The sequence below is a fragment of the Puma concolor genome, chromosome F2 (genome assembly GCF_028749965.1).
Source record: "Puma concolor isolate L17-30 chromosome F2, mPumCon1.1.hap2, whole genome shotgun sequence".
Taxonomy (NCBI): Eukaryota; Metazoa; Chordata; class Mammalia; order Carnivora; family Felidae; genus Puma; species Puma concolor.
Window position 1 is genome coordinate 33,624,830 of NC_141684.1, and position 22,299 is coordinate 33,647,128.

General features: G+C 39.5%; 2 protein-coding genes across 3 annotated transcripts in view; one reads left to right on the forward strand and one right to left on the reverse strand.

The window, feature by feature from the left end:
• Positions 1–8,040, reverse strand: part of LOC147571917 (uncharacterized) — a 300,496-nt gene extending 292,456 nt beyond the window's left edge. The window contains exons 1-3 of the mRNA XM_086695950.1: positions 8,032–8,040; positions 7,040–7,936; positions 132–363 (exon numbers count right to left, since the gene is read on the reverse strand). Of these exons, the coding sequence (XP_086552076.1) occupies positions 7,421–7,936; positions 8,032–8,040 (525 nt within the window). The 3' untranslated portion in view covers positions 132–363; positions 7,040–7,420. The remainder of the gene's footprint in view (positions 1–131; positions 364–7,039; positions 7,937–8,031) is intronic.
• The window catches only part of LRP12 (LDL receptor related protein 12), a 75,150-nt gene continuing 60,818 nt past the window's right edge, over positions 7,968–22,299 (forward strand). For both annotated transcript variants that reach the window (XM_025922705.2, XM_025922706.2), the window contains exon 1: positions 7,968–8,130. In XM_025922705.2, coding sequence (XP_025778490.1) covers positions 8,052–8,130 — 79 coding nt within the window. In that variant the 5' untranslated portion in view covers positions 7,968–8,051. The remainder of the gene's footprint in view (positions 8,131–22,299) is intronic.

A 22,299-nucleotide genomic window follows, 5' to 3' on the forward strand; every position in this document is an offset into this window, starting at 1 on the left:
TACATTTTAAAGATTTTATTTTATTTATTTATTCAGTTATCTCTATACCCAGTGCAGGGCTCGAACTCACAACCCTGAGATCAAAAGTTGCAGCTTTATCAACCGAGCCAGCCAGGCATCCCTGTACTTACGTTTTAAATTGGGAGTGACTGAGGACCCAGCAATTCATGATCTATTGAATAAATCTTGAATTCATACTGCAAAGGTCTGGCTGTCTGGGTTCTCTTCTTTGCCCTCTGATCCTGACTTCACATTGGGCACTGATTTCATCACCTCTTAGACTGATTAACTCCGCTTAACTTCATAGACAGGTGTTAGTTTACAGCTTTCTGAAGAAGGTTTTGAAAAGTCTTCTGAGGGTTTCTGCAGGGTTAGAGAACAAAGGTCTCGTTAATAATCAATAAAATCAGTAGTGCCCAACTTACAGATCTTATAAGACCAGTTGAGACCACTAAAAATCCATTTAGGGGCACCTGGGTGGCTGAGTGTCCGACTTTGGCTCAGATCATGATCTCACAGTTCTTGAGTTCGAGCTCTGCGTCGGGCTCACTGCTGTAGGCTGCTCCCCTCTCTCTCTGCCTCTCCCTGGCTCAGGCTCTCTCTCTCAAAAATGAATAAACATTTAGGGGCGCCTGGGTGGCGCAGTCGGTTAAGCGTCCGACTTCAGCCAGGTCACGATCTCGCGGTCTGTGAGTTCGAGCCCCGCGTCGGGCTCTGGGCTGATGGCTCAGAGCCTGGAGCCTGTTTCTGATTCTGTGTCTCCCTCTCTCTCTGCCCCTCCCCCGTTCATGCTCGGTCTCTCTCTGTCCCAAAAAAATAAATAAACGTTAAAAAAAAAATTAAAAAAAAAAAAAAATGAATAAACAAAAATCCACTTAACCTGTCATATACTGGAAATTTTAGACAATGTTCAAAACTAGAACTTAAACACCAGAATAGTTTTTTAAAACCTCTTTGAGAAGTATCTTGAATATCAGCACACAAGGCGATAGGTGCTTCATCTTGCAGTGAGGTCTATTGGCTCTTCCTAGAAGCCCAAGAACCGATGGTTCACTCCATTGTGCTTGGGCTCCAAAGCAAGCAGGCTTTTCTTCAGGCCATCTTGGACACTGATGTCAGAACAAACACAGGTTCTCTCTGTAGGACCCTAACAGCTCTGCTTCTCCTTTTCCCCAGGGATCTATTTCATTCCTCATGTCTCTTATTCATTCACTCAATACACGTTTCCTGAGCATCCGCTGGGAGATGAGCCTTCTTCTAGGTGCTGAGGATACAGTAGTGAACAAAACAGACAAAATTCCCTGTCTCACTGGAGCTTTCTCTCCCTTTCTTTATCCACCTTCCTCAGTGAAGATAGGGGGATCTGAATATGCTAATCCTGCTCTTCAGATTGGCAAATGCACACCAGTCCATGGATTCAAAATGCTTCTCCCATTTTCCGAGATGGGTCCGTGTCTCAATTCTTTTTTTTTTTTTTTTTTTTAATGTTTATTTATTTTTGAGACAGAGAGAGACAGAGCATGAACGGGGGAGGGTCAGAGAGAGAGGGAGACACAGAATCTGAAGCAGGCTCCAGGCTCTGAGCTGTCAGCACAGAGCCCGACGTGGGGCTAGAACTCACGGACCGTGAGATCATGATCTGAGCCGAAGTCGGACGCTCAACCGACTGAGCCATCCAGGCGCCCCAGTGTCTCAATTCTTAACACACTTTTTCTGAGTTAATGAGGAGTGCCCATGAACTGGCTCGCCAGAATGGGTCTGAAGCCTGTGCTAGAAGGAGACTCCTGAGGGAACAGGTTAACTGATCTGATGAGGGTGAACATCACTGAGAACAGACTTCCTGGAAGACATCATCGACTGAATACAGAGAGGGGAGGAGAGTGGGAAGAAAAAGCGTGCGTGGTATGCAGCCTGGCTCTCTGCTCGGCCTGTGCGAGGCAATGAAAAAAAAAAAGGGCAAAAAAAAAAAAAAAATGTCCTAAGGAGCCTCATTCCCACAGATTCTAGTCCCTGGAGTACTGAAGGTTAGCGCTGCTGGGAATGTAATCCAGAGACAGCAAAGTCAGCACAATGTGCTCTGGGACTGTCCTTTTTCTCATTCACGGGCCAGCTGAAGCAGCTTCCTCATAGCTGTTTCGCCACTTGCTAATTGCCAGTAATTACCCTTAAGCCCCGTGTTGAAAGGGCTAAAACTATTTCATGAAATTTTGTACAGATGAGTATTTATAAATTGGGGTTTCCGTCTCAGCGGTGTCAGTACTTAAGCAGAGCTAATAATTGACCTGGAAAAAAAGTTTTGGTGGCTGCAGTTAAGCGACTTGGTGACTAGAACCAACTGATACAATGTTCCGAGGTGCTTAACTTTTCTTCAGTTACTTAATTCATTTCATTGGGTATGAGAATAAAATTTTTATACTGAAATGCTTTTTGACACTATTTCTTTCACGTCCCCTGCTGTGCAAGTGAGGCAGTGGACTACAGGAATCGAAAGGATTAGACTGTTCTTTTCCATCACAGCTGGTACATATTCAAAATGCAAACCCGCCTGGGTATTTCCAAGGAGAATATTCTTTTCATGATGAAGCTGGAGTAATCTATTCTTTAGTAGAAATGACCTCTGTTTTCATGGCCTGATGACTGAGCAGTTTTATATGATTTGATGTATTCTTTGGGATCAGAAAAATCTGTCATAGATCTTTTCTAAAGATTAGGGCGATAAGCAACCTAAGGTTCTCTGATCTTGAAAGGAAACTATAAATAATGACTACAAGGTCACCAAAAAAAAAAAAAAAAAAAAAAAAAAAAAAAAAAATTTGTACAAGCACCAAAAAGTCAGACTTATGCTTCATCTAACTGATACTCACTTGATGTTTTCCAAAATTCAAGGAAATAAATTTTTTTAAAATGACTCTTCTTTTTAAAAAGAAATCTAAAAGAGGCTTAAGTCTAACTTTAACCAAACTAACAGTGCTATCAGCTACTTCCAGGAAATAAAAGTAAGACAGAAAATAACTCTGTACATTTTATTTTAAATTATACGATATTAGAGAATAAGCATTTTTTTTGCTTATGTCATTTATATGTTTAATAACAGTAACTGCCATTTATTGAGTATCTACTAAGTGCCTAGCATTCTATTCAGTGCTTTACATACAACATGGTAGAATGATTAAGACAGCATGCTCTGGAGTTAGACTGCCTGAGTGTAAATACTGATTATTTACTATCTGTGATCTTGATAACATTACTGAACTTTTCTGTGCCTGTTTATTCATTTGAAAAGGGGGAGTAAATAATAGTATCAACATCAGAGGATTGTTTGAGGATGAAATGTGTAGTATACCATGAGCACTCAACATATATTAGCAATTATTATTATCCCACTTAAGGCAGGTACGTAATTTAATGATGCCCCATTTTTTCTCCTGATTTTGTAGGTGGGAATAAGAGACACAAAGGGTTGGGTTACTTTACCAAGGTTAACTCAGCTCTGTTAAACTCTTAAGATCTACACTTTTAACAACTATAGTCTACTACAAATACACTGGGGATCACAAATCCTTTTTTGGACATGGGCAAAATATAAACAAATAACTTATACATGTCTGAAATTAGCCTATAAAGAGCCATTGTGTTGCCATTACAATTGCCAAATTCACTTCTGATGGGCTCATAGGGGATAAGATTCTATTCTATGAGCATCTCCAGCTCACATCCTCAATCAATCATAGGAAGAGCTTAAAATTAACACATCTAAATGCATTTGGAAATCTAGCAATTAAACAACAAAAACACTCAGAGTATCTATAAGTACCAATGTCTGTAGTTAATTCCCCCTTCCCTCCTTTTTCTTGGTAGGGGCAACCACTACATATGTCTACGAGAGAGATGTTTAGCACTGTAAAATCACGCATGCTCTACAGTTGGGTTTTACAATTAAAAAGTAGGTTTACGAGGGCAAAACTAAATCTATGTGGATTGGGCTATTTAATTTAGAGCCAGGATTATGTCTTTGACTACTTGGTACAATGCTGGGTATGCTGTCAGAGCACAGAACATAATAAATAATAACCACAATAAATGTGCTTGGGAACTGGTATAGAAGTTGCCTAGATTGATGGCTCTCATTTGCTATCCTGTATTACTCAACTCCAATGGAAATTACAATTTGCTTGTAAAGATACCTTATTTATGTAACTTCAATTTGAAAATTTTTTCTTTCCCTTTTAGTTATATGTGTTTATCAAGTTTGCTTTTCTTTTTTAAACATAATATTCCTTTGAGGAGGAGTTAAAAGATTTAGCTTTGCCTGGCAGCATGCCAAGTAGAAAAACCACTATCATCAATTTTCTTTCCAATAAAAGATGATGCTCAGAGTGGTAGACTTAAATTCCCAGTCTAACCTCACAGTGTTGATGAGATTTTCAAATGCTACTAAATGGAACAGGGTCTACACTAGAAGGAATGAATTTTTATTGGTGACAAGAGTGAAAATTAAACCATTATATACAGTGATAACCGAACACGGAAGAAGAAGTTTAAAATCAAAACAAAAGGATTATTTAAGGGCATGTCTCCATAAAATGAAGGACTGTGGCCCTTTTCAGACTATGCCAAGGGAAAAAGAAACAGTCTATATACTTCTCCACTCCTGAATGCATGCCTTTGAGGAGTTTGAGAACCATTGGAAAAGGATTATGAAGCAACACAGGGGCCCCTGGGTGGCTCAGTCGGTTGAAGGGCTGACTCTTGGTTCAGGTCATGACCTCATGACCTCATGGTTTGAGCCCTCCAATCGGCTCCAGCTCACAGATCACAGCCTGCTTCAGATCCTCTGTCTCCCTCTCACTGCCCCTCCTCACCCCTCTCTCTCTCAAAAATAAATACATGTTTAAAAAAAAAAAAGCAACTCAAATAGTTGCTTCATTTAATCTTTCTTAAACGTTTTAAAATGGTTGACACACACTTTAAGAATCTTCTGAAAATAATGAAACTTATGCCTATAGGAAGACATGCGCACAAAATTTTCATACACTTTCAGGAGGATTAAGGGACCCCTTGAAACCCATCTGTGGATCTAGGGATCCAGATTAAGAACCATATGAGTCTCAGGAGCACACTTTATGTTTTATAGGGTGTAGATAGGAACACTGGCCAAGCTAAACTGTCAGTCCAACTGCAATAAAACTGTTAACCGATACTTACTACTGTATACAGTTTTTATAAATTTCTAAGTGCTTTTTTTGTAGAAGTTATTTGATATATTAGCCCAGTAGACACTTAGATGCCAGGTTAGATAGATTAGGTAAGAAGGGGTAATACTGAATATGCATTCTGTGCTGTGTTGCTTACCAAATGTCTGGATAGTCTATCAGAATTAGATTTTGTATAAATAAAAATGTTCCTTCATGCAACATAAATATCCTTGGCTGGTGTACATTGAAGCACTATTCTTCTAATCCCTTAGAATAGATATTTATTAATTCTTTGCAATGAGAAACAAAGTACTCAGGTTTCAAAGGTGTTAAGATAGACACCTAGATCAACAGTTCTCAAAGTTTTATCTGAGAATCCCGGGGAGGTACATGAGATCCTCCCTTTGTCAATTGTGTATCTGTGTGAGTCTGAATTCTCTTCATATACTTCAACCAAAACAACATATTGCAACAGATTGAATGCAGAAGCAGATATGAGAATCCAGCTGTCTTCTATTAAGCCAGACATCAAGGAGATTTACAAAGATGGAAACAATGCCACACTTCTCACCAACTTTTGTTTTGTAAAACAAAGTTAACTTGTAATTTTTATTTTCAGTGAATTTACAAATATTTTAAACTTTTGTTTTAATTTCTAAACGGTAAATATCCCTAGATATGACCTACATAAACAAACACTCTTTGGAGTCCTCGCCAAATTTTAAGTGTTTTCAAATGGACCCTGAGACAAGTTTGAGAACTTGATACATCCCAGAAGACAGGTCTGTGTGGAGGACCAAGTATAGTTGGTGGGAAGGGTGTCAATGCATGTGTCACGGGACTGATGGACACTGTGTGCCCTGTCTTGGGGATACTGTTCCTTGAATGGGAATGGTACTAAAAGTGGAGAGGGGAAGATGCAGTCTAGGCTCTCTTCGTTTTGTGTCCTGTCCTACGCACAGCTATCATGGCAGCGCAATTTCTAGAAAAAGGTCTAAAGAAACAATGAAATAGAATCCAGAATCCTAAAACTAGGACAGACAACTGCTGGCTGTTTAATGAAAAACAAAGAAGCTGCTGCTTCTTCTCCAATGAGAACGGAAAACACTTTTTGGATTTCCATTGTTTTTTGTTTTTTCTTTTTGTCAGCTTATACAAAATTTATTAATTGTTGGATTTTCTATTGTTTTCTAATAAGTTTTTTTTTTTTTTGAAATACCATTTCCTGGAAAAAAATGTGTATATTTTTTTAAGGGGACAAATCGGTAGAGGATAGAGGCAAAGCCTAAATGTACCTTCAAAATGTATATCTTAAAATTTAACATTTACCTCCTATGCACTAAGCATTGTGCTACAGAGTAAACTGTGACACGGGGAAACAGTCTTGAATTTGGAATGAGAAAAATTGTTTCAAACTATTTGCTGTATCGTTTGGGGTAATTTAACCTCTCCGAGTCTCATTTTCTTATTTATAAAATGTGGGTAAAATCTCACGAGGCTGTTGGGGGTTAAAAAGAGTTAACCTGTGTCTAGGAGACAGCATAGAGCATTGTAGGTCTTCAATGGATAGCCAGGGGAGTGCATGTAAAGGCCAATGATATCAGTAAGGGAGAGGAGACGTATAGACAAACTTTAAAAATAGACAAACACTTTAAAACTACACGGCGGAAGGTCTGACGTGCCAGTGTCACTACAAAAGTATCTAGAAAGTGCTACGGAGTGTCAAGGGAAGGCGTCGCACTCGCTGTGATTGGGAGAAGATGCTTAGGGAAATTAGGGAATGTAGAAAGACACCCCACGCCCCCCACCCTCCGCACCTTCTCCAGCCGCGCATCCCGCCCTACCCTGCGAAGTCAAACTGCTTCCCGCGGCTTCCACGCTAGACTGGAAGAGCACCGCGCTCTAGGCTTGCTGGACTCTCGCCGGGCACCTTGAGCGTGGGTGTCCAGCACGAGCATCTCAGCACGCGGGCACACTAAGCCGGCTGGAGACGGCAGCACTAAGGCACCCACACACCCTGAGCTCTGCGCAGATAGTAAGCGGACGCAAGCAGGGGTAGGGGAGAGGAACTCCCAAGTTCCTAGCCGCCGTTCACCCACTCTCCCCGCACGCACAACCATCCTCAGCCTCCCAACTTGCCCTCACACCACCCGTAGGGGCAGCGAGGAGGCCTCCGACTGCGGCGGAGCTCCACTGCGGGGCCCCGCTCCCCAGCTCGCGGGAACCTAGCGGCCGGCGTTCGCTTGCTCGCTCATCGATTGGCACTGCCTTACTCCTCTGGCTCTACTCGCGGGGAAACGGTCCCCGAGACTTGGAAAGACCGGCTGAACGCGGGGCGGGAACCAAGGCAGGCGGGCCAGGTGATTGCCGATCGCACGGATGAGCGCGGGTCCCGGCTCGCGCTCCGTCTGGCGGGTGGCGGCGCCGGCTAGCCTGTGCGGTGCGAGGCCGGAGTCGGCGCTTCCGCCGCCCCCTCGCCCAGCGCCTGTGCGCGCTCGGCCTGCCCCTGCCCCGGGGAAAGCGCCCCGCGTAGGGCTGTCGCGCCGCCGGAGGTGGGAGCTGGCGTGCTGCGGAGGGAGGGCCGGAGGGAGGGAGCGCGGGCGGGCGACGGCGGTGGCCCCTCCCCTCCCCCTCCCGCCGCCGCGGAGCGCGCAGGGAGCAGCAGGGGGCTCGGTGGCGGCGGCGTCTGGCCCCAGCTCCTCCTCCTCCTCCTTCTCCTTCTCTTTCTCCTCCTCCTCCTCCTCCTCCTCCTCCTTCTTCTCCTCCTCCTTCTCCTCCTCCTCCTCCTCCTCCTCCTCCTCCTCCTCCTCCTCCTCCTCCTCCATCTCATCCTCGCTCCCTCCATCTGCCGTGGTTATGGCCCGTCGCTGGAGCACAAAAGAGTCTCCGCGGTGGAGGTCTGCGTTGGTCTTGCTTTTCCTCGCCGGAGTGTACGGTAAGTGTCCGCGTCCCTGCGCCCCGCTGACCGAACAAAGCTGGGGCGACCCTGGGCCCCGAGGCCTCCAGGACAGGGGTTCCCCGGGAGAACCGGGGAGAGACCCCACCGCCGACGGGACAAAGACCCGGCGAGGGGTGGATGCCCCGGAGGGGTGTCCACACACGAAGATGCTTTCGTCCGCTCACCACCTCTAGACTCTCGGGGTTGTCGGAGAGGGGTTTGGGCGTCCCGGCCGGAGGGAGTCCCGGTGGAGCGAGGGGGTGGTGGGCGGACTTCCCGACCTGGACTCGAGGGCCCCTTGCACAATCCACGCACACAAAGATGTATGACTGTGAGAAGGAAGAGGAGGTCGCCCTCGCCGCTCTCGGGACGGTCCTGCCACCCCCGACCCTTCCGGGGTCAGGAAGTTCTCTCCCCAGTGAAATTCCCACCGCACCAATTCCCCATTCTCCCCACTCCCTGAAAAAGCAGCCTACCGCTCTCGTCCCACTCCTGCACCTCGGAGGCCGAGGCTCCGCTGATCCCGGGCGTGCTGGATCCTGTCCCTTCTCTGGGAGCAGTACGCGGGAGAAGGCCAGAAAATAGTTTCCAGCCCCACCTCACTCTCTCCCTTAGGGCGTAGATGTCTGCCCCGACTCCTGGTTCATTTGTCATTTCATCCATCATTGGCCGCTAATGTTGTCACTGTTGCTTCATTCCAGTCTGTGGATTGCGTTGCATATACTCACTCCTTTGAGGTTGAGAGAAGGCTGGAGACTGTGTGCGAGGTCTAAGCTTTATGTTACATCAGGGTCTGAACTAGAGCTGAATGGAATTAATTAGAACATTCATTGCTTGAGACTTTGAGTTCCACTTCTGACTTCACCGTTCTTAGTTTATCAGTTGAACGCATTGAAAAGGTGTTTCTGTGAACACGCTTAACATTTACTACTTAGCGTGGTGTTTTGATATCTTCAGAAGGAAATACTGTAAATAGGAGTTGCCATTCCTTGAGAAATTTCACTTATAAGACGTCTAAGTCATTTGCCACGAACACTAATTCCACTAATGGTATGGTGATGGGAGTTCAGTCAGTATGTACTTCGTGAGCAATATTACCGCTTTTGAAGCATTTATCTGTGGAATCGAATGCGATGGTAACTGTTAGAACCTGAGAAATTACTGCAAATGAATTTAATGACCGTAAGTTAACATTTACTAGCAACCAAAATAGTTTTTCAATATGATTCAAAATGTGTTGCTCTCTGCCTGATCTGATTAATATATTATTATACTGTATTATATATATTATACATTATATATAGTGTGCATTTTCGTTTGTTTAGGGCAGGGGAAGGTTTGCATTCGACGTGGTAATTGTGAATGGTATGCCTGTGTGTGATCAGAAAACCCTGTGCGTGACTTTTGAGTATTATTTGCACCGAGTAGCTGTGATTCCCACTTGCATGATGACTTGTGGGTTTGGGTCTACACCAGAGATCAATAAGCTATTATGTTGTTTCTTCTAGCCTGAAGGTGGGTATAGTTCTGCCCTAGGTTTGGTGTAATGGCCCAGAAGAGAGAAGAAAGCAAGAAGGCATCTTTAATCTGGGGTGATTAGAAGTGTCCTGCTTTGTCCTCTGCTATAGTCAGAATTGAATCCTAGAGATGTCTGATCAGAATAGATAAATAAATGAGCTCTTTTAGCTCTTTCATGAAAATCTGTGTCATTAGTGTTTGAACTAAAAGTCTTTTTGCCTCCAGGGATAAGAGGCTGTGAACCTTGTAATTTGTCTTGGTACATTCTTTTGTACTTGTACACAAAACGACTTTCTAGTAGGTGCTTATCAAAGATTTATCCTTTTGGAATTTATGTTTAGTGACGAACTGTTGGTAGGCAAAGAAGGAAACTCCTTTTCCAACAGTGTGGGACCATGTTATAAAACTAGCAAGTAATTGTGCCAGGGTTGATGTCTCCAGCCACAGCAAGTTTCAAAGTATAAGAAAAAAGGAGGTAGTGAGCCAGGCAGAATATTAAAACTATGTGAGCAGAGACCCTTCACCCTGCAACTGGGGAAATTCTCTTTACAGCTATACTTTTGTCCTCTTTTGTCTCTCCAGCCATATGTGGGTTTATATGAGAAAAAAAAAAAAAAGCTATAACAATAATATGGGGGGATGTGCTTCTATATAAATAGTGGGGTTTGTTTAACTTTAATATGCACTAGTGAGGAGTATTACTGAGAAATACTCATCACACTGGGCCTTTAGAACAGATATTAGGTGTAATTTATGAAACTGTACCTTATGCATCAAAACGTGTTTTTAAATGGCTTCAAAAATAATTAGAAATTATTGTTAAAACAACTGAGTGTGAGAGTAACTCTTAACATGGCTCAGTGAAAAAAAGCAGGTTGCTCAATATGTAGGCAGTTCCAAACTAACTCTTCACAGAATGAGTCTTCTGCATTAATGGCAGTATTAAATGGGTCCAGGTTGTGTCTTGAATCTTGGAACATTTCATGTATCTTTTTAAAAAATCTGGGGGCGCTTGGGTGGCTCAGTCAGTTGAGTGTCGTACTCTTGATTTTGGCTCAGATCAAGATCCCAGGGTCGTGGGATGGAGCTGAACGCGGAGCCTGCTTAAGATTCTCTCCCTCTCCTTCCTTCTCCCTCCCTCCCTCTCTCCCCTTGTCCCCCTCTCCTCCCCCCCCCCCCCACCTTGCTCAGGGCTGCACTCTTTCTCTCTCAAATAAATAAAATAAATCTGTTTATTTTGGCTTTTATTCTCTTCACATGGCCATTTTAGTGGCCTACGTTTGTGACTGTTAAATGTGACCATATTAGTGGAATAGTGTGACTGTTTTACTTCCAAGTTACTTTTCTGAATGTTAAGGCCTTACTTGAAACTCTAAATTGTGATATGGAGTATAGTAATGTTTTTTAGAAGTAGCTGTTTGGTGGGGTGCCTGGGTGGCTCAGTGGGTTAAACGTCTGACTTTGGCTCAGGTTATGATCTCACAGTTTGTGGGTTCGAGCGCCGCGTCGGTCTCTGTGCTCAGAGCCTGGAGCCTGCTTCAGATTCTGTCTCCTTCTCTCTCTGACCCTCCCCACTTGTGCTCTCTCTCTCAAAAATAAATAAATGAAAAAACATTAAAAAAAAAGAAGTAGTCGTTTGAGAACCAATAATTATCTTTCAGGAACTACTCTATCTTAGCTGCTATAACTTAACTATTGAATGTCCCTGAGAGTTAGTAAAAGTTGACTTCTGTCTTTGGAATTTGGAAGGAATAAGAACATTAGTGGAAACAACTGTGAGCTTTGCTGGGCACTGTCCTAGGCCGACTATAGGAGAAGGTGCTTTTTCAGATCTCACATAGGGATGTCTGGCTTTTGCAAGTGCATGGAGGTTTCCAGAAACTGTCTCCTAGTCAACAGAAGCTGTTGATTGGCTCATCTCCCAAGCCATAAGTTGGTAATTGTAACAGTTCCATTGCTTTATCCTTTTTCCACTTCCCGATCAGTGTTTTCTAACTTTTTTTTTCCTTACTGAAACCCACCCTTAAAATACATTTTATGTTACTCCCAGTACACACAACAAAACGAAATAAATACCATGAACAAAACCATGAAATAATACTTTTACTACCTGTGATGCACCCAACATTCTTCATTTGCTGGTTGGACTCATTATTTTGGACCCATTAATAGATTGCAGTTCCTAGTGTGAGAACATGGCCCTAGATGAAGTTTTAAAATGTAATTTGAAATGTTTGTGGTATTTGTATATCATTTTACAATAGCCTTGGAGAACTGCAGGTGGTTAGTTTGTGGCTACTTGCTGCCAGAGCATTTGATAGCAATAAGAACTCTTCTTGGCATACATGACTGGCCTGTGATAAAATTCTTCTTTGAACTGGTTTTCGGCTAATTATAGTCAAAAGTCTTTGCCATACACAGTACTGTTACAGAGGGTTGTGGTAACATAAAATACTCTTTTTACCTTGCATTTTCTATCTAATGGTAAATCTTTTCCCATGAATTTTGTGGAACATTCAACAGCATTTTATATATTTCCAGTTTAAGGATAGACTAGAAGTTCCAATTTTAGAAAGGTTGTAGAAATAACTGGAACGTGAGGAAAAAAATCTAAACCAGATTCCAATTACTTCTAAAAAAGTCAAGCTTGATTACATAAAATATGTTGAATAAAACTGAATTAATTGCTTAACATAAACCCTTCCTTGGGTTTAGAATCTAAATTATATCCATATCCTGGGGAGAATATGAAGGTATACAGCACATTTCTTAAAAATTATTAGCAGTTATCGGGCAGAGACTATTAAATGACCACTTTCAGAGGGCTAGCTATGTTCTAGGAAGAATATGGTGGAGATTTGAATGATGTATCATAAATGGTTTAGAAGGTTCCTAGAAAGTAAAATCTCTGACCAAAAACATAAAAGTGATGTCAGGCTGAAAAGTGAGCAGCAGTTAAAGAAAATGGAAAGAAAAGACTGACTTTTGTGGTTAGACCATTTAAAGCTTATCAAGAAATTAAGGGAACAGTGAAACCTTTTTGTGTGTCTGATTTGAGGTGTTTTTGTAGTTGAGGTTTTTTCTTGTTTTTTTTCTTTTTCTTTTCTCAATGCTCTTACAGTTTAAAGAATGAAAGGTAAAAGGGGAGGTAAGTAAATATAGATGAGATTTGTATAGATTTAAGCAAATAGAACATGTTTTTATTTTAGAATAAGTATTAATCTTGTTCTTTCTGCAAGTCTTTATAGGTAAGGGGAGGTTGTTCTAAACCTAGGAATTGAAGTTGAGTTAATGATCTCTAATTTCTAAGGTTACCTTTCCCTCTTGTTTTCTTTTTCTCCTCCCCCTCCCCCACCCCCACTGGTTTTTGGGGAGAAGTGAGCAATAGATGTGCACTACTTATTCCCATTTTCTAAAGCATAGGATCAGATCCTGCAAATACAAGTTACCAGTCCATCTGTTGAGATGCATATCATCAGTCTTTTAAGTATATGCAACAATGGGTTTATATATAGATCTATCTTTCTATGCATGTTTTCAATACTGAATTAGTTTCAATACTGAATTAGCTTAAGGAATTCTCACTGTCTAAGCAAAAGAAAGAAGGGAAGGAAACTAACGTTTATTAAATTAAGTTTGTAACATTTATTAAGTTCAGATTCTGTGCTTGGTTTTTATTTATTGCCAGTTAATCTTCAGTAGGTCTTATTCAGCAGTCCTATCAGGTGTTTGCCCCTTTTCTATAGAAGAGAAAATTGAAGCTCAGAAAGGTTGTGCCTTATCTAAGATCCAACCACTAGGGAGTAGTAGAGCTGGGATTGTAACCTAATCCTGTCTCTTTACTCATTCATTCAGTTAGCAAATATTCCTTGAGCGTTTGCTTTTGTCTGACACTGTGTAAGGCACAACAAGCTGATGGACCTAGTTTCTGCCCTCATAAGGTTTATAGTCTAGTGAGTAAGTTACAGTAAGAAACTCACAAGAGGCTGAGATAGTGAATAACAGACACAGGGTAATTAGAAGACTTCCTTGCGGAGACATTTGTAAGACCCAAAGGATGGCTAACCATATTATGATTGGGAAAAGAGATCCTTGCGCTTGGCAACCACGTTTGAAAGACCCAGAATCAAGCAGGTGCTGATGTAGAAGAGCTGATGTGTTGTAGGTAGGTAAATGAATAAAACCAGTGTAGATGAGCACAGTAGTCATAAGGGAGACCGACAAGGTGAGCTTAGAATCTTAGGCAAGAACTCAGGGCTTTGGAAATCATGGTAAAGAATTTGGGTTTATTTTAAGTGTAACTATATAAGAGGTTTAAGTGGACCTGGTGTGATTTATGGTTTGAAAAGAGTCACTTTTGCCCGCTGTGTGGAGACTTGTGAAGTAGACAAGAGTAGAGATGGGGTGATCAGGCTTTGGCTGTGATCCAGGTGAGAGACATGGGAGTTTGGACAAAGGTAGTAATAGTGCAGATAGAAGAGTATGGATTGGCTTTTTGCTAGGAAAGAAAGGGATGCTTCCTCTCTTGTCACAAGAGGGAAGGAGGAAAATACCGGCTCCAGTGTACTTAGGCCTCTAAGTTTCAGGGTGGGAAGATAGAGATTTCTTAAAGTAATATGACATGGGATCTGGTGAGTGGAGGAGAGAGGAGAGGTTTCACAATTCATTAGAGCAGTTTAGGTCATTAAAAGGTAAGTTTCTGTTATTCAGTCTAGAAAAGGGAAGGCTAAGAACACTCAGTGCAACAAGGGGTATTGTGGTGAACAGCTCTACAACACATGACAAGAAGGAATGAGGATTTAGGGGAGAGGCTTAACAAGTGGCCTGTGGAGAACCCAGTTCTAAAGACTCTCAGTTTTGTCAATGAAATAAGTATGGAACATAACTTTCTACAGCGTTTTAAAAGTATTTCATCTCTCTCTCGAAAATAAACAAACATTAAAAAATAAGAAGAGTAAGAAGCAAAGGATAGAACAAAAGTTAGATTTCAAGGACCTGTTTGCCCAAGTTAAATGCTTTATATTAAGTGGTCAATTAAAGATTGCTTTATGTCTTAGAGGGGGTAACAAAAAATTAAGTGACCTTTTTTGTCTTTATTCCCCTGGGTTGCAGTTTATTTACAGAGGATACAACTATAGAAGGTCCCAAAATTTCAAAATAAATGAAGCTGACAAAGTAGTTTTCTAGTTGACTTTTAAATATTTGATAACTCACTGCCCTGCTAGTATCAGTTTAGTGAAGAAGCGAAATGGTTTTACACTCACGTTCGTACCACTGAATGAGAGTCAATTGGTATCTACCTTTAATTTACTTACATTTCAGTTTTTAGAGAAACAGGAAATTGTGCTAGTCTTTTAATACTGAATAGATTACATAGCGCACAGTACCACATTTAGTAGTTGAGATTTGCCTCTTAAGTAAGAAAGCAAGCCTTTCCTTAACTTAATTTCATTGATTATTAAAGCATCATTTAGGTGTTAAGTTAGCAAATTGGAGAAAAGATAAATCTTTGTATCCTGTATATTCTGAATTAAAAATCAGTTTCTTGAAATTATTATTGCCCATTCTAGTGACACTAAAACTTTTCACCAAGACTTAGAATATGAGGGTAGGTATAGAGGAAACTGAATTTGATAGTAGTGATTTTGCCTAAGGTTCACATACCTCTACTGCTGTGTTCTCTACTCTTTGTGTACAGGCCCATAATTTTTTTTTTTTTTTTTGTCTACGTTATTGTAACAGCTCCCAACTAATCATGACTCTAGTCTTGTTCAGATTTTTTTTTATTTTTTTTTTTTAGCATTTATTTATTTTTGAGACAGAGAGAGAGAGACAGAGCATGAACAGGGGAGGGGCAGAGAGAGAGGGAGACACAGAATCTGAAACAGGCTCCAGGCTCTGAGCAGCCAGCACAGAGCCTGACACGGGGCTCGAACTCACAGACCGCGAGATCATGACCTGAGCCGAAGTCGGATGCTTATCGGACCGAGCCACCCAGGCGCCCCTAGTCTTGTTCAGATTTAATCAGATACACAGCAGCAGCAGCCAGAGTGGCTTTTCTAAAGTACAGATACAGTTATGTAACTTTCTTGCTTAAAACCCAACAGTAGTTCCCTGTTCTTAAAATACAAGCATAATTCACTCGGTCCTTCATAATCTGGCTAGTTTTTACCTTTTTCGTCTCTTGTTACTTCCCTTCACCACTCCCTGCCTTCCACCATGTTTCTGCTATACTGAACACAGTCCTGGCCTTTGCACATTATGTTCCCTCTGCCCCTTCCCTTCCTTCCTCTATCACTTTCTTTGCTAAGCTAACTCCTGCATGTCCTTTGGCTTTCCTTTAGATACTCCCTCCTTTGGGATGTCTTCCTTAAAGGTGCCCTTCTCAGAAGCATCTCACTTCTTCTATACAGTATTGTTATTGGGCTCTTTTACTTCTGTTTCCTCCTGGAGCAGCACTGTCCCACAGATAGATAATGTGAACCTCAAATGTAAGTCATATACCTAGTTTTAAATTTTCTAGTAGCCACATTAAAAAAAAAAAGGAACAAGTGTCATTAATGTTAATAATTATTTAACTCAATACTGTATATCTAAAATACTATCATTTTAACATATAATCAATAGAATATAATTACTGAGGTATTCTACAGTGTTTTTTATATTAAGTCTTCAAAATCCAATGTAAGTTTTATACCTGTAACCCATCTTAATTAGAGTAACCACATTTCAAATGCTTATTAGCCACTTTGGAAAATCATATCTATTAAAGTTGTATATAAACATGCCCTGTGATCTAGCAATTCTCCTCCAAGGTATAAACTCAACAGAAGTGGGCACATAATGTCTGACAAAAGACAGGTACAAGATTATTCATAGTATCCTTATTTGCTATAGTCCTGGACTAAACCCAGCCCCTGTGTCCGTGGGCAGTAGAATAGATGAGTTAATTATGGTGTATTAGCATAAGGGAACATTGCAGAGCCACAGTTCTCAAACTTGTAGGTTTCAGGACTCCACAATTAAATTTAAAATGACAGTGAGAAACCCAGTACATGTGACCATAAATAGCATACATTAAATAAAAATATGTAAAATGACAACTGTTTTTTTCCAAACAAAAATTAGTGAGAAGAATGGCATTGCTATACATTTTTGCAAATTACGATCATGTCTGACTTAATAGAAAACAGGTGATTTCCTATGTCTGTATCTGCAGTCAGTGCACTGTGACATGTTTTAGTTGAAGTGTAGGAAGAAAGCTTGTCTCACATAGATGTGTTACGATAAAAAGAGAAGTATTTTAATAGCCTTTTCAGATAAATGTGAATATTCTTTGATGTGCCACCAGAATTTGAGAAGTAGTAGTTTCTTAAGTTTAGTTGCAACATGGAATCTGAAACCATATCTAAATGAACTCTGAAGGGGTTTTGGGGGTTCCCAGGAATCCACTGCCCATATTTTGAGAATAACTTTCTACAAAGTAGTGAAAAAGAACAAACTACTGGTACAGGTAGCATGGGTGAATTTCACTTGTTGATCAAAAGAAGTCAGACACAAAATTATAGAGTATTTACTATATGGTCACAATCTTAGAAGTTAGGGGGCACCTCAGTGGCTCAGTTGGTTAAGCATCCAGCTCTCTGCACTCACAGCTTGACATTCTCTCTATCCCTGCTCCTCTTCTGCTCTCTCTCTTTCAATCTCTCTCTTTCTCTCTTGCACTCTCTCAAAATAAATAAACATTTTTAAAAATTAAAAAAAAATTTAAGAAGTTAGAATACAAGGAGAGTAGTTCCCTGTCAGTGGGAAGCAGGGAGGTTGTGATAGAGAGGATCAGCAGGGTAGCTTTTGAGCTGCTGGTCCTATTCTGTTTCTTGACCTAAGTGAGAGTTTGCACAGATTCGGGGTTCTTTGGTGATAACTTGTGGAACTGTAAACATTCAATTAATGCACTTTTTTGTATGTATATCTCCGTTAAAAGCTAAGTACCTTTTTAAAAAATAGAATCATGTTAGATAATAGTATGTATGGAAAGTTCTCTGGTAGTTTATATTCTCTCTAGTGTTTTCTGCTTTTGTTCTTTAATTTTTTTCTTTGGGTTTGATAATTAAAAAGAGTTTTAAAACTTTGGAAAATTCTAAACATATTCAAGAGTAGAGAAACTACTGTAATTAACCTGATATACCCAATATCCAGCTTCAAAAAATTATTATATGGCCAGCCATGTTTTATCTAGACTTCTACTCACTTCCTAAACACAAATGATTTTGAAGCAAATCCCAGCTAATTTATTCATATTTCAGTATGTATCTTTAAGATGTGAGGGCTTTAGGGGTGCCTGGGTGGCTCAGTTCGTCGGCTCAGCACCTGACCTTTGATTTTGGTTCAAGTCAGTTTGAGTCTCGCATCTAGCTCAACACTGACAGTACGGAGGCTGCTTGAGATTCTCTTTCTCTCTGCCCCTCCCCTGCTTGCTCTCTCTCAAAATAAAAAAAAAAAAAAAAAAAAAAGATGTGATGGCTTGAAAAGAAAAGTTCAATACCATCCTCAAACATTAACAATTCCTAATTATCATCAAATACCCAGCCATGTACATATGGCCCTTGTTGTCATATAAGCATGAATTTTTAGACAGTGTTTGGATCAGGATCCAAATAAGGTCCATAATCTGCAATTGTTGATACCTATTAAGTACCCCATTTTTTTTTTTTTTTTTTAATTTTAAGTGTGATATTTGCTATATAAGTTTCTGGTATTTTTAATCACATTGGAGATTTTTAAAAATACCGACATTAATAAGTTTTTGAGAATTGGTATTGATTTTGTCACATAAGTTTTTTCATTTCCAAGATGATCATAAGGTGTTTATGAGGGCCAGTGTTAGGCAAAGCAATCATACCTAACATAATTACAGATAGTACTTGAGTAAGTGAATTCCTATGAATGGAGTAAATTGAAGGATGGAATAGGCCATAACAAGTTGGTAATGATGTATTTTCTTTAATCTGCTGGAATACACTTAGTATTTTTTTTTTAAGACTTTGTGTTCATATTTATGAGATCGATACATAATCCTAAATTTCTTCCTCCCTCCACTCCTTTCTCTCCTATAAACTTTCTCTCTCCCCTTTCTTCCTGCCTGATTTTCATATCTAATCCCTAATCTCTTAATCCTTTTAGATATGTTTGTAAACTTTTTTTTTGATTTCAGTGGTTAGGAAGAGTATAAAAGATTTTAGCATTTCAGTTGTGATTATTTTCCTTTTTAAGATTAGGAAAGGAGAGTATGTGTTTATAATAGGAAAGCAACAATTAACTTTGTCCTGCTGACAGCAGAAATGTTTCTCATTCCTAGTATGGTTAAACTTTGTGTCACTAAGCAGGATAATACAGATGGACCTATAAGAAGTAGATCCCTTCTAATGAATGGGCCTGAAGACTAAATAAGCCAATAAGATACCTTAGTGGAGGTGGATGCACATCTGAAGAAGGATGAGGGGCAAACGAGAAGTTTTTGAGTTGATGAAATTCAATTTATCAGTTTTTTATTTTATGAATTGTGTTTTTGGTGTCATTTCTAAAACTCTTTGCTTAATCCCAGATCATAAAGGTTTTCTCTTATTTTTTTTCTGAAAGTTTTATTTTTATGTTACACATTTAGGTCTAAGATCCATTTTGAGTTTATTTTTTATACATTGTGAATTTTAAGAAGAGGCTCATTTTTTGTATGGAAAGTAGTTCTAACACCATTTGTTTAAAAGACTGTCCTTTTTCTGTTGAACTACCTTTGCACCTTTGTCAAAGATTAAGCAGTTATATTTGCATAAATCTGTTCTGATTTTTTAAATGACAATTTTATATAATGAAGTCCAGACTTTTTAAGTGTATAATTCATTTGTTTCTTGTATGTTCACAGAATTATCGTATTATCACTATCTAATTCTAAAATATTTTCATCAGCCTGGAAGGAAACCCTGTATTAACAATCACCACCCTATTCCCTTCCCCCTAGCCCTTGGCAACTGTTAGCTTTATGTCACTAAAGATTTGCTTTTTCTAGACATTTCATATAAATGAGATCATACAATATGTGATCTTCCATGTCTGCCTTCTTTCATCTGGTTTAATCTTTTCATGGTTCATGCATGTTATTGAAGTATTGAATCAATACTTCATTCTTTTTTATAGTCAAATAGTATTTTATTGTATGCATAAACTACATTTTGTTTATGTCTTTATCAGCTGACAAATATTTGGGTTGTTTCCACTTTTTGTGAATAATGCAGCTCTCAGTATTTGTGTACATTTTTGTGTGGACATTTGTTTTCAGTTCTCTCGAGTATATACGTGGAGTGAAATTGCTGGATCTTGTGGTAATTCTTCATTTACCTGTATGAGGAAATGCCAAACCAGCTTCCAAATGGCTGTACAATTTTACACTCCTACCAGCGATGTGTAAGAGCTCCAGTTTCTCTACATCTTCACCAATGCTTGTTATTGACCTCTTTTTATTACAGGCATCCCTGTAGGTGTGAGTGGTATCTTATTGTGGTGTTGATTTGCATTTTTCTAAGGAGTATTGATGTTGAAGTTTTTTCCATTATTGGCTGTTTGTGAATGTCTATCCAAATCCTTTATCATTTCTTAATGGGTTGGATTCTCTTTTTGTTGAGTTATAGGAGTTCTTTATATATTGTGGATATTAACCCCTTATCAGGAATTTGGGAGGATGAGACATGAGAACTTACTAAACTGTTTTGTGTATTATTTGATAGTTTACATAATAAAGCCAAAAAAGAAGATATTAAAATACTTTCCCAAATTAATTACATTAAAATTTGCATCCCCATTCTTAATTATTTTGATTTCTTAAGTTTTCATCTCCTCCTCCCTTATCATTTTCTTTATCCCATATTATGTTTCTTGAAGTCTTTGATTTTTTAAATTTTGCTAAAGTACATTCTTGAATTGTATTCTCCTTCTCCCTAAGAAATATGTATTGATTGTATATATACTTAGGTGTACACAGCTGAAAATGCTTCTTTATTTTGTTTTCACACTTAAATAATGGTTTGGCTGAGGGGAGAATTCCAGGTTTCAGTGTTTTCTATTCAGAATTCTATCCAGAATTACTTTATCATCTTGTAACTTTGGGTTGCCATTTTGATTCTCATTCCTTTGTTCCTTTGGAAGCTTATAAGAATTTCCTTTTTATCTTTGTAGTTTACAGTTTTCACCAGTATGTGTTTATGTATGTATCTTGTGTTATTATTACCGTTTGGTATTTGGTAGGCATTTTACCTGAAAATACCTAGATGTGTGGTAAAAAGATAGCTTCATGCATATGTTTTATATATTGTGTGTATCTGTATATGTGTTTTAACTCCATTATCCTATAAGTTGTCTACTTTAAGAACTGCTCTTTAGTGAATATTATATGTCTTGTCCTTATCTTTCTCATTTCTCTTAGAGTTTTATATCCTTGTGTTTTTATTCTCAAATGTAAAGATTCTTCAGTTTAGTCTTCTAAGTTATAATTGTGTATAATTTAGATTGGTCTAGGATTCTTCAGTTAGTCTTCTAAGTTTTTTAATTGTTATACAAATATAAAATATTTGTCTTTACAAATAATTTTCCTTTTTCATAGTGACAGTATTGGTTTTTTTTCAATTAGCTTTGGAACTGACGTGTGTTTCTCACCTTTCCTGTGAATTCTCTTACTCTCTACCTGCCCTCTCCCCTACTTGCACCCCCACCCCTGACAGTGTGGTAAGAACTGTGGGTCCTTTCCTCGGAAAATAATCCACATATACACATTCCGAGAAAATTTTGTATACGGTATTGTGTAATTCCAGAACTTCTGAAAGCTAATTCATGACCCCTGATGGTGTTGTTCTTGAGCCAGCTGCATTGGTGCTGCCTGGGAACTTGTTAGAAATGGCGGAATCTCAGGTCCTGTCCCTGACTGAATTAGCATCTCCAGTTTAACAAGATCCACAGGTGATTTCTTTCATATTCAGATTTGAGAAGTGTTGCTGTAGAAGATGAGGGACCTCTATGGTATTGTGTATGTTATCTATATTGATTTTTTCCCTTTATGTGTGTGTGTGTGTGTGTGTGTGTGTGTATACATATATACATATATATATATATATGAATGATATATCATCAGGGTTACTTTTTAAAAAGTCATATTGCAGTCACCCAAATTGCACACGGGTTATTAAAGCAGAAATATTTTTAAATAGTTACAATTTAGTCTTTGAATACCAAGCTATGCTATACGAAACAGCAAGAGACAAAGAGGGATTGATTTCTAAACTCATGTTTGTATCAGTAGCAAACACGTAGCAGTTACTATGTGCTGAGCAGTGTTCTGATCATTGTGTATGTGTGTGTATATATGTGTGTACATGTATGTATATACACACACACTCGCTTTCTTATAACAGCCTAATCAGCCTGGATACTATTATTATTTCCATTTGATAGATAAGGAACCTGAGACACAGAGAAGTTAAGTGAGACACAGAGAAGTTAAGTATTTTAGCCAAATTCGCATAATTAGTAAATGGAAGAGCTAGGATTTGAATCCAGAAAGATTGTCTCTAGAATCTGTGCTCTTAACCATTACTCTCTACTGCT